Below are 12,921 nucleotides of genomic sequence, written 5' to 3'. Positions count from 1 at the left end.
AAGTTATAAAAAAATCACGTACTTGAAGACTATTCAGAACACTGATGGGGCCCCTTCCCTGGCCCAGGCCATCTCTACCACCCTCCCTTGCCATGTATAAAATATCCAATCCTCCCACTGAAACACTGTTGAATAGAGGCAAACTAGGTTCATGTTCTTTGTAAAGCTGAACTTACTTTCAAAGGTTTATTTGAACTTTCATCAGAACACTCTGAACAAATGAGACTCTGTTATCACTCCTGAGAAATACTACTTGCTACTTTCAAAACTAGGGGAATCAGGATCCTAGAGGTGAAAGGAATCGTGAAGTCATCCAGTCCAACTCCCCAAACTTAACTATGTGGAAACCTGAGCCTTGACAGATCACACACCTTGCCCAGGTTTCCATGGCAAGTTAGTAGCAAAATCAAAACTGGACCCAGGTCTCTTTACACCCAGCCTATCCTAGGGCCCCACAATGATTAACATGTTTCCTAATCTAAAATTTGGAAAACTATAGTCAATAGCAACACCTAAAAAGGACAAGAATAAACTACAAAATTCTGAGAGGGCAAAACCTCAGAATTTCAAACCCTGAATCCTCAGACATGGAGATGCATCCTCATTAGGGAAGAAAGTAAATGAAATTATTTGAGAAAACGTCTGAAAGGTATTTTGGCTTTACCTTGTATCTGGTTAGAAATTAAGGACTGAAGAGCAAGGGCAGCTTCAACTTTGACAGGCATCTCTTTATCTTCAATCAGGCTCTTCTTCGCTAATTCAACTGCATTTCTTAGATTGAGCTCATTATGGAACTTCAAAGAACTAAATGCATGAAGTACCCAGCAAGACTGTATTATTAAAAAAGGTTTAAGTAGGGAGCTATTAGGATTATAGCATTCTGTAATAATGTCACAGATATAAGAACTTCTTAGTAACATATCAGTAATTCTATGAAGAAATGTTTGCTTTTGGGATAATATAGTAGCCTTAGTTTCCAACTTCTACATCTCCCTTTTTACAAGTAAGGCATTTTCATTACTTCTAAATTATCCATATGCAATAATGTTTTTCATGGGAAAGAGAAAAAGAAGCCAAATATGTCTGAAACAAAATCTATTTATGCTTTTAATAAATAATATAACTCATAATTAATTTGTTATATGTAAAAGCAACTCTAAACCAGTATCTGAAATTCATTTGTCACACTTAGGTAAAACATTATTCTCCCTTACACTAACTGGTTTAGCAAACTTCCTTTTTTTCACTCACATAGGTACCAAAAATTTTAAACCTGGTATCACATTTTAACTATTAGACCACAGAATCATTATTATATTTTACTCTCTGTGTGCATCAAACACAATCAACAGAAATTAATTTTAGTTACTAAAGACTTTTAGCAAGAGAATCACAATTCATACAACTTCTCAAAGGTAGGAGCCCAACTGTAAAAATGCTCATGGGCCCTCACTGTCCCTACTCCACATTCATCTGGATATTTCGCTAGTAACTATTATTTTATAAAATGCTTACTAGCGTACAAGGCATTGTTAATATATGTTGTTTTAAGCAAGACATTTTTTGTGCTGATATATTTATAAAGAGAAATACTAGGCTCTTGAATAAAAGTCCTGTTTCTATTTCTCCATAAAATACATTGATTCTAAAAGAATATACACATAGAGCACAATTTCACATGCATTATTAATCTCTCCATTTTACTAAGGCAAATCTACCTAATATACTGAAAATCAAATTCAAGTTCTTAGCTAATCCAGAATTTCATGTCATTTTATACACAAAATAAATCCATTTGTGAATTTAAATTGTATCACTGCTATAAAATCACCTTTCTCATTGCATGTTTTACATATGCAGCAAGTGAGGCTAGGGTGACAAATGAAATAAAACCAGCACGAAATAAAATCCATAAATCTTTTCCTTTTTTTTTTTTTTTTTTTTTTTGAGACAAGATCTCACTGTCGCCCAGGCCAGAGCACAGTGGCACAATCTCGGCTCACCATAACGTCTGCCTCCTGGGTTCAAGCAATTCTCCTGGCTCAGCCTCCCTAGTAGCTGGGATTATAGGTACCCGCCACGAAGCCCAGCTAATTTTGTGTATTTTTGTAGAGACAGGGTTTCACCATGTTGACCAGGCTGTTCTCAAACTCCCCATCTCAAGTGATCCACCCACCTCGGCCTCCCCAAGTGCTGGGATTACAGGCATGAGCCACTGCATCCGGCCCATAAATCTTTTTCTTTAATAGTCTGTCCGTCCTTTATTCAGCTGATGTGACCAAAGGCAGACATTCTAATTGACTCTATTTCATCTCAATATGTGGTAAAAGGTCAATTTATCCAAAAACATTTATTTGAATAATTATCTTATGAAGATTTAAGATACATAACAGAAATATGAGAAACTTATTTAACAGAAATATGAAACACTTACTCTAGCTCGAAGATATCCCAGGTTAGACAATAATAATGGAAATACATGATTTTGTAGAAACAACTCCATTTGGTCCTTGAATAAACTCTTCTATTAGGAAACAAATTTCAACTTATCAGTTTCTTTTTCATATGTAAGAATCACTTCCTAATCAAGTATGTTTACTACGACTTGCATTTAATATACTTCTACTTATAATTTTGTGAAATTATTTGACCTATATGTTGCATGTTTTAAAACAAGACAAATACTACCTTAGATCAGTTTGATATTGATTTTGTAGAAATAAGATATTTTGCATCCCCTTCACATAGCAACGGTTTCATACTGAAAATGTTAAACAGTCAAATTTTCTTTTTAATTAAAGAAATAGGTGATAGAAAGGAGGATATTTGTCAACTGAATTATCCAGAAGTAGTCACCAGCTTTAAATTAACCATAACTTTCATATTCTCTCATTTGCCTGTGCTTTACAATGTTATTAAGTAAATTAAATTTTGATTATCTTAACCTTCAGTAAAATCTCAGCTAGGGAACCAATCACATGCAGGGCTCCATCTTTCTTCCTAGGGTCAAAGTTCGGGTCTGTTAGGATTTGATAACAGAATGCCATCATTTTTGGCAACACCTAAAGAAATAGAAGAATCCATTTTAGTCTACATGAACTTTCATTGTCTTACTATAGTATTAACTGTGATGCACAAATTTTTAAAAATAAAGCCATTTTATTATGTTCTATCGAGCAACCATAAGCTCAATAAGAAAAGTACAATTTATTAAGAAAACAAAATAGCCATGATACACTTTCCCCTCACCAGGACAGAAAAAAAAAAATTCTTAAGGTGACAAGTTATAATGAATAACAACATAATTTCTCAAACACCAGGGATATACTAGAGTATCAAATCAACACAGGCCACTTTTGTTTTGGATTTAAAAAGAAAAATGAAATACCTCTTTTCTTTTCTTTGCAGCAGTATATAAGAGAGTCTGGGCTGCTGTGGTGGGAGAAGCATAGTCTTCAAAAATATCTAAGATTTTAAAAGTTTAAAACTATGTTAGCAAAAATATAATTACTTATTCTAGATTTTAAACCTGACTGACTGCTATTCCAAACCAAAAATATAAAATCATCCACATATGACACTGGTTGACAGCACTAAAAAGCTAAGGATATACAGTGGCACCACAACATTGCTGTCTCCTGCACAAAACAATGTTCCTTAAACTCTACAGGTTGTCCTTTCAAACTATTATATTGAAGAAAACAATGCATTTGCACATATGTTTCACTGAGAACAGAAAAAGTGCTTTATCTCTATCAAAAAACAACAAAAATGTACTCAGTTCTTACCATGTGCCAGGCACTATTCTAGACCCTGGGATACAAAGATCAAACAAAAAGGTTCTCATGGAGCTTATGTTGTGAGACAAAGAAACAAGAGTGTACATATACACACACACAATAAGTCAGGTTAAGAACAAATGTAAAATAGGGTACAAAGACAGAGTGACAGAGTATGGGGTGCTAGTTTGAATAAGGTGTTAGGGAAAGCCTCTCCAACTCTGTTAAGGTAACGTTTAAGCAGAAATTGAATGAAATGAGGGAGAAAGCAATCCATGGATAAAGCACTCCAAGCAGGGGAAACAGCAAGTATAAAAGCCTTGAGGTACTGCTAGGATCATGCCTGGCTCTGTCGATACGTAGGTTCACCGGGTCATCAATGGATATTTGTTGAATATATACCTATCTAAAACTTAACATATCACTTAATACCATGAACATTTTCACAAATTTCAGAATAGGCAGTTTTACATAATAAACTGAAATCTTGAAAGGTATCTGATATGTCCTTGTTTAAATATAAAAGATAAAATCAAATCTAAGTCTACCTCAAAATATAAAATACAAACATAATAAGAACATTTTTGGAGTACTGTACTTACTCTGTGCCAGGCCATATGCTACAGTTTTAGAAGCATCTAGTATTCTATGCTAAGCAGTCAGTTCATGTGTATTATCCCATTTAATCCTTTTTTTTTTTTTTTTTCTTTTTTTTCTGAGATGGAGTCTCGCTCTGTCACCCGGACTGGAGTGCAGTGGCCGGATCTCAGCTCACTGCAAGCTCCGCCTCCCGGGTTCACGCCATTCTCCTGCCTCAGCCTCCCGAGTAGCTGGGACTACAGGCGCCCGCCACCTCACCCGGCTAGATTTTTGTATTTTTTTAGTAGAGACGGGGTTTCACCGTGTTAGCCAGGATGGTCTCAATCTCCTGACCTCGTGATCCACCCGTCTCGGCCTCCCAAAGTGCTGGGATTACAGGCTTGAGCCACCGCGCCCGGCCAATCCTCCCAGAACTATTATCATCACCCGTTTGACAGCTGAAATCACTGAATTTTAGAGAGGTTAAGTAACCTGTCCACAGTCACACAACAGGTAAGTGACCAAACCAGCATTCACACCCACGCTATCTTAACATCAAAGCCTGAGCTCTTGTTAGTTTTTACCAAATCAAAAAACATTATTGGGGGAAATGGGGAGATGTTGGTTAAAGAGTAGATAAAAAGAAACTAAAACATTATTATTAATCAGTCAATACATTTAGATAGGAATGCTTTGTTTCACATAAATAATTCCAAGTGACAAACATATAAAAAGAAAATACAGTAATTGTTCTTCCCTATGGTTACCCAAAAGTAAAATACACATATCAAATAAAAGCCACTGCATTCCAGTCTACAGAAAGAAACAATTAAAGAAAACTCACTTCAGCTAGTCAGTCTTGAGTTACCCATATCCGCTTTTAAACAATAAAATGTAAATTCCCACTGTTAATCAACAGACATAGAGTTCTTATTTTCTGAAAACTGGGATATTAATACCTATCTTATCAGATATGAAGAATACATAAAATCATGGTAACTTTCTGAAAGCTAAACAAATACTCCGTACATCACAAAAACACATAGGTATTATAAAAGAAGTAAACACTAAAAGAATGCCTTGCAAGGCAGGAGGATCACTTGAGCCAGGAGTTTGAAACCAGCCTGGGAAATACAAGGAGACCCTGTCGCTGCAAAAAATAATTAGCCAGGTGTGGTGGCACACACCTGTGGCCCCAACTGCTTGGAGGCTGAGGTGGGAGGATCACTAGAGCCTGGGAGGTCAAGGCTGCAGCGAGCTCCGATTGTACCACTGCACTACAGCCTAATCAACAGAGCAAGACCGTGTCTCAAAAAAAAAAAAGAGAGAGAGAAGAATGGTTGGCTAATCACTCAAAACTAACTAGAAAAACAAAGGCATAAGAATAGGGAAATAATAAGTTACACATACGAATAATGATTTTCAAAAGAAAAAGAACAAAGAAATCAAGTAGATGATAAATGTTTCTCATTCATTTGCTTTTCTTATACTTTGTCTCCAAGAGAAAACGGGGTCCTCACTTACTGAATCAAATAATATAAACACAAAGTTCTGCAAAAACACAGCCCAAAAAACTGCCATCTGTACCAGTAGGTTTAGCTTATGTAGCTAGACACACCTGGCTCAACTAAGGGGAAAGCACTGCTTTGTTACAGCACTTTCAGCCTGCAGTGCTAGATTTAGCAATCATTTGTTTCAAAATTTATTGAAGGCATACTGGAGGCCAAGCACTAGTGGAGGAATGCAGAGGTGTAGAAGAGACAGAAAATGCAAAATAAAGCAAATAAATAAGATAAAATTCCTGTCCTCAGCTTCTAAGTTGTGGGAGATAGGTATGCAAATTAATATTTTGCTATGTTAAGTGCTTGAGTGTTCCATGAAGCAATTAATACAAACTGGGAATAAAAGGGAATAAATCAGGCCACCTACACAATTCAACAGTTCCCAGGAAGATCCAAGTTAAAAGGACACCCAAAGAACTGGGCCATACACAGTGGGGCCCCCATACGAAATTTCTTTCCCTTGTGGAACACTTAGTCTCTCAGATAAGCAAGCAAACCAAATTGGGGTACCCCTAAAATATGCAGAAATCCAAAGTATTTCCCACATGAGTAAACCCAATCTATGAGTGTCCCAAAAGGCACAAAAAGGGATAATCCCTGCAGATCAGCATCACAACAGCGTAAGTAACAGATGGCTCCATGGGAACTTCAGCACCCGTAAGAGAGATGAACGAGGTGGCTTTTCATCCCCCACATCCGACAATCTCAAGTTCTCTAGTTCAACAAAATAACATCAAACTCTCAAAGTTTCAGATTTTATCATGCAAAGCAGAACGTGGGAGACTTAACAAAGTAATAAAATTTGCTTAAAAATATAAATTTAGTTATAATACTTTACATATCCAGGAACTGATGAGAAATAAAACCATCTCAATTACCAAATTTCATCCTTATATACTCATATGGATCTTCTTGCCACAGCTCTTCATCCTCATCTTTATAACACATCACAGAAAAAATCACATCTTCAGAGATATTCTAAAATGAGGGAAAGAAAAAGTAACAAATGTGTATAGGCTATTCAAGTTTGAGGAATACTAATAATGTATTTGTTGACAGCCTTTATGATGTTAGTTTTCCAAATTCTGTGTGTGTAAAATGTCAAGTCAAGGTTATATTTACTATTATGGTTCTTATTTTGAAATTTTTTTAACATTTCCATTTTGGTCCTAAATGTCCATGTATTAACAATATTAAAGGGCCAGGCATGGTGGCTCATGTCTGTAATCCTACCTCTTTGGAAGCCCAAGGGCAGAAGGATCGCTTGAGGCCAGGAGTTCAAGAACAGCCTGGGTACTGCAGCGAGACCCCATCTCCAAAACTATATATATAAAAATGTAGCCAAGCATGGTGGCGTGCATCTTGGAGGGTCTCTTGAGCCCAGGAGCTCCAGGCTGCAGTGAGCCATGATCATGCCACTGCAGTCCAGCCTGTGCAACAGAGTGAGACTCTAGCTCAAAAAAAAATAATAATAATTAAATTTTCTTTACTTCTATTTCAACAAAAAAACTAATTTCCTACTCTACAAATGTAGGTTTTAGTTAGAGAAAAGTCGCATTTATTAGCCTCTCTGTGCACTGCTACTAAGGCTCTATTAAGCCCTTTTATGCTAACAATTTATATAAAAACAGGATCATCTCTTATCACTTAACCCAAATTAAATAATTCTAAGAGAAAAAATTCAGCCTAAGGATCAGCATTTTCTTATTCCTACTTTACAGCTACATAAAAATAAAGCCAAAGGTATGAAGTAGAGAAGAAATGCTATCACAACTCACCCTTACTTTACAGGAACACAGCAAATGAAATCAGTATCTTTATTAATTGCAAAGAAATTATCACTATTTGATCAAAGTGATTAGGCAAATAGTTATTAAGATGTCTACATAAAACAAAGAAAAGGTATCTGTTGGTAAGATGGGTAATAACACTAAAATTCTATCCTGGACAGCAAACAGCAAAGTGAAAGATTTTTCTTTTCACATATCATTTATAAAATTTAAGAATCTACAGTTTGGGAGAGGATAGGTATTCAGTTCCTAACATTCTTGAATTATCCAATTATTTGCATAGAAATAAGTATTTATTTATTTGTGGCCTATAATTTTCCATTCTCATTTGTTCTTTAGCTAAATAACAATGCTGAATTCTACCTTTAGGCAAACAATTGATATAGAAACAATGATGCTATTGAAACTTAACAATCCAAGAAAAGAAATAAAAACCTTGCTCATACCTACAAAATAAAAACGGTCACATATCAGTCTTCAATTCCTTCAAAATAACACTACCTTAGTAGAGCCCTGGTAAGTTTTCAAAATGCTTTCACACAAAATACCTCATTTGATCCTAGCAACTTTTAGATAAGGACAGAAAAACACTATCTGCCTTAACAGAGGAGAAAATGAGGCTTAATGAGATTAAGCAAGATCAAGTGAATCCAGGTCTCCCAACTCATAAAACTTGAAGGCTTCACTTTTCTCAAATGCTTAAATTTCTAAGCCCTTTATATCTGACATAGGACTTCACTCATTAGAAATTATTAATGGTAAAATGTATATATAAAATGTAAAATATAGGAGTAGTAATACTAACTTTGTCTAGAAAACCTAATTTAACCAGAGAATAATTTTGGAGAGCTGCTCTCTGACACTAACCTGTATGTGTGGCTTCATCTGCTTCCAGGTTATAGAATGAACCACCCCTTGGTTGAGATAGTTGAAAGCTTGCTGGAGAACACGGGGAGCTACATATTCTTTCTGTCTATATTGATCTAAAATTTTTAGTAGCACCTATAAGAAAATAGAAAATATAAAAGAACATAAACAATTTTAAGGTTAAAAGGGGGAGGTGGCATTTTTGGCATGGCCTAAAATTCAAAATTCATAGAGAGAAAAATTAACAGATTTGGGAGAAAAATCCATGTTTTGTAAGAAAGCTCAGATAAACAGTTTTAATTATTAGACAGGTCTATGTTATATTGAACTAAACAGTGTCTCATTGTAAGTTCCAGGCAAAGTCTAAATTTCTATTGCACTGCTAGCTCTTCAAAATAAGTTAAAACTCCTGTTTAAAAAATTACAATAACAGATCTGACTAAATAAACATTAAAAACTTCCATATAACAAGACACAGCACAAAGATGTTTCATTATCTGATAAAGACTCCTTCAAATTGGAAGAGAAAAGTTGTTCAAAAAATAGTTTTGGCACAACTGATTAGCCCTCTGAAAAAATTTAAATTAACTCCCTAAACTTCATACCAAAATAAACCTCAGATGGGGAAATATTTTAACAATGACAAAAAACGATAGCACAGGATTCCTTAAAGAAAATGTGGGAGAATTTTCTTTTATAATCTCAGATCACAGAAGGTCTTTGTAAACACAACACAACTAAGAAGTTATTTTTTAAAAACTGATTTAAAAAATTATTTAGAAGGAAAGAACCACACCAAAGCAGCTCTGACTGGCTCAAGGACCTTTAGTCAACTTTCTTCACTACAGAAAGTTGCCTTCCAACTCCTGGTCTCCAGAGCTCTTCACCATATCAAGCTTATAAGTGAGTTGCTGAATAAATAAAAAGCATTCTTTCAAAATAGGTACAGAATTTATAAATTCAGAATATGGATTTTATTCAAGTTTCCTAAAACTCAGGTTTACCAAATTTGTCAGAAGTCCTATCATCATGTAGAAACCCCTTCTGTGATGCAAGCTAGAAATGGATGATACTGAACATGATTCTTTCCAATACAGATGTGGCTCATACAAAGTAGGGGTGATGGGAGATAGGAAATGGGAGATTATCTCCCCACACAACAATGGGGGAGAGAAGAGTCCCTGATAAGAAAACTATTTTTAAGTATCAGGAATATAAACCTTAAATAACCATGGTACCAAGAGTTTATAACACGGATATGATGGCATTTTTATATGTGCGTATACATGTATACACACACATACATGTTTATGACACTGAAAAAAAATCGACTCACCACTCTTCAAGTGGAAATTAACTTTAAGATACTTTAAGGAGTTTAACAGTAGTGGACAGCAGTGGAAGGGGCAGAAGACAGCTGACCAGTTTCCTGATTGTCCTGGTTTTATTCATTAATTTTCCCTATAGATTGTCTCACCAGCCAACAAAATAACTTGTGAGAAATTCAACTATATAACTACAGCCTTCCTGAATTGTTGCACTGTACTTTTTAGAAAGCATTCTACTAGGCAAAATGATAATCCATAAAAGGGAGTACTCCATCTCAAGACAACAGGTTCTAAGTACTTAACACTATAATGCTGACAATAAAGAGCTATTTTAAAAAAAAAACCTCTAGAGCTGGGCACAGTGATTCACGCATGTAATACCAGCACTTTGGGAATCCAAGTTGGGTGGATCACTTGAAATCAGGAGTTCAAGATCAGCCTGGCCAACATGGTAAAACTCCACCTCTACCCAAAAATATAAAAAATCAGCCAGGTGTGGTGGTGTGTGCCTTTAATCCCAGCTACTTGGGAGGCTGAGGCAGGAGAATCGCTTGAACCCAGGAGGCAGAAGTTGCACTGAGCTGAGATTGTGCCACCACACTCCAGCCTGGGCGACAGAGCGAGACTCCATCTCAAAAAAAAAAAAAAAAATCTAGAAACACCCTCTATGCATTAAAGCTTTTTCCTATGTCTAATCAGTCTTTGCTTCCTCAATGTGGTCCTGACACAGCCAGTGGTCAATAATTAATAAATTCTATTGAAACATAAACAAAAATATGATTTAAATGGTAACATTGATCAACCAGTCTTCCTCGACCACTTGTCCTTTGTAGCTTTTAAAATTTTTAAACATTGTATCAACTTGGATTGTTTCAGGAACTAATTTTCACTATACAGGATGGTTCCCAAACTTCCATAGAAACGTTTAAGTTTTCAGCTAAAAGTCCTGACGTCTAATAAGCTCAACTACTCTTCCTATACCAATTCGTATTATATAAGTCTTCTAAAATAAAAACTTAGAACAAAGAGGTGAAGAAATAAAGATCAAAAAACTCCAAGAGGTCAGAGAATTAATAGAAGAGCCCAATCTAATACTGGTGACTGCTACACCGCTATCAACTTAAAAGGTTTGAGTCCAGAATCTAGGATTCAGTTCTGGTGGTGGCTGTCTTGGGACATTTGGTTCTAAAACTAATTGCACTGGAAACTTGGTTTTAAAAGTAATTGCACTATAATAGATTCCCAGAACCGTCCTTTCATCCTCTATAAATATGTAATGAATCAGTATGTTTGTAACCTACTTCCGATAGAAATTACTTTACTTTCAGTAGTAACCATTCTTCTATTTTAAAAGCATAAGTTTATTACCTGCTGAATGCCCACCGCATAGGTTTTCAAAAAGAATTCAGAAAATTCAAAGTATTCTTTTGTGACATTTCCTGGGCTTCCATATCTTAAAATACAAAGAGACAATGTACAAATACCGTGAATTTTACAAAAAGCATGCTTGCTAGTTTAAATATAAGCCCTTATTCAAAGATGGATTCTATTGGGACAGAAAACTAACACTGCCTTTTTTTCCCACAAGCCACAAAATGAAATCAAGATAACCTGTACTTAGACTATGGGCCATACTGTAAAGTTTTAGACAGAAGCTTTCACTTGCTAAACCAAGAGCTCCTAAAGGGTGAATATTCGAAATTAAAATGTTACAACTGACATACATTTTTTCAATAAACGCTTTTAAAATTAAATTTGACATTATTACGGAGTTGAGTGACCATGCAGCTTCTTGCATAATTCTTAGATATTACCAATGGGCTGAACAATGTTATTTTTCCAAGTTTTTCACAGACGAATAGAAAAGATCCAGAAAACACCACCCACTTCATTATGATCTCAAAGCCAATGATTCAAATTAAGCTGCTTTAAACAGAGTGACTCTTGGTTCTCAGTGGTTCTAAAGACAAATAATCAAATCTGATACTGAGATACTGGCTGTATGATCATCAATGTAATAAACAGATAATTACCGTTCAAAGAGCCGAGCTACAATATGCAGTGCCCACTTCTTACACTTCCACCATACCAGTTCTGGTCTATCATCCTCATCAATGTGCAGAGTCTCCTAACAGGACATAATTACCCAGATTAAAGTTCTGCATATTAAAAGGATTTATGTGAATAACAAAGGCAGGATAAATCTTGATATAGGTTAAGTAATATTAAACGTGAAGTTAGATTGCTATATAAATGAAAATTCTTACTTTATAGATTGCTAGGTAGGAATTAAATAAGTAAAGTAAATTTCAACTAACCAATGCCGCTGTTCACATTTACCTCCTATCTTCGAAAGGCCTAAATAAGCAGAGGACAAAATACAAAACACCATGGTTCCTTCAGGAAACTCTGAGATGATGAAGCGGTTCTACATTTTTATCTGGGTGATAACACAAGTGTATGTCAAAATTCACTGAACTAGTCATTAAGTTCTGTGCATTTATGTATGTAAGTTAAACGTCAAAATACTTTGTCTCACAATATGGACAACAGAAACAATACTGCACATTTTAAGACAAACTAAAATTTTAATAGATACAAGAACTAATGTGATAAATTAAAAATAGTATTATTGCAGATCAAAATGAAACACCATCTTTTCCCTATCAAATGGACAAACATAGAATTAAGTGTGTACCCATAACAGGCATTCTCAATCACCGCTTATTTAAGTGTAACTGAGGGCACACTTTCTTGAAGAGCACTCTGCAAGATTAGTGAAAAGCCTTACATGCTTCTAGTTTACCCAAAGAAAATAATCATATATGTGCACAAAAATTTAAGTACATTCTTAAAACACTAAAAAATTAACGCCTAAACATCCAGCAAGTAAAACATTCAACAAAAATGACAGTATAGGCTGAGCGTGGTGGCTCAAGCCTGTAATCCCAGCACTTTGGGAGGCCAAGGTGGGCAGATCATGAGGTCAGGAGATCGAGACCATCCTGGCCAACAC

The 12,921-nt window shown here is 35.5% G+C and overlaps 1 protein-coding gene across 1 annotated transcript in view; it reads right to left on the bottom strand.

Annotated features, from left to right (window-relative positions):
- Positions 1-12,921, bottom strand: part of IPO8 (importin 8) — a 66,982-nt gene that overhangs the window by 33,024 nt on the left and 21,037 nt on the right. The window contains exons 6-13 of the mRNA XM_011934144.1: positions 11,939-12,033; positions 11,274-11,358; positions 8,578-8,712; positions 6,799-6,898; positions 3,389-3,465; positions 2,946-3,062; positions 2,435-2,524; positions 665-830 (exon numbers count right to left, since the gene is read on the bottom strand). Coding sequence (XP_011789534.1) covers positions 665-830; positions 2,435-2,524; positions 2,946-3,062; positions 3,389-3,465; positions 6,799-6,898; positions 8,578-8,712; positions 11,274-11,358; positions 11,939-12,033 — 865 coding nt within the window. The remainder of the gene's footprint in view (positions 1-664; positions 831-2,434; positions 2,525-2,945; positions 3,063-3,388; positions 3,466-6,798; positions 6,899-8,577; positions 8,713-11,273; positions 11,359-11,938; positions 12,034-12,921) is intronic.

This window comes from Colobus angolensis, unplaced genomic scaffold (assembly GCF_000951035.1).
Source record: "Colobus angolensis palliatus isolate OR3802 unplaced genomic scaffold, Cang.pa_1.0 Scaffold131, whole genome shotgun sequence".
Lineage (NCBI taxonomy): Eukaryota > Metazoa > Chordata > Mammalia > Primates > Cercopithecidae > Colobus > Colobus angolensis.
This window is presented reverse-complemented; position numbering and strand designations above follow the sequence as displayed.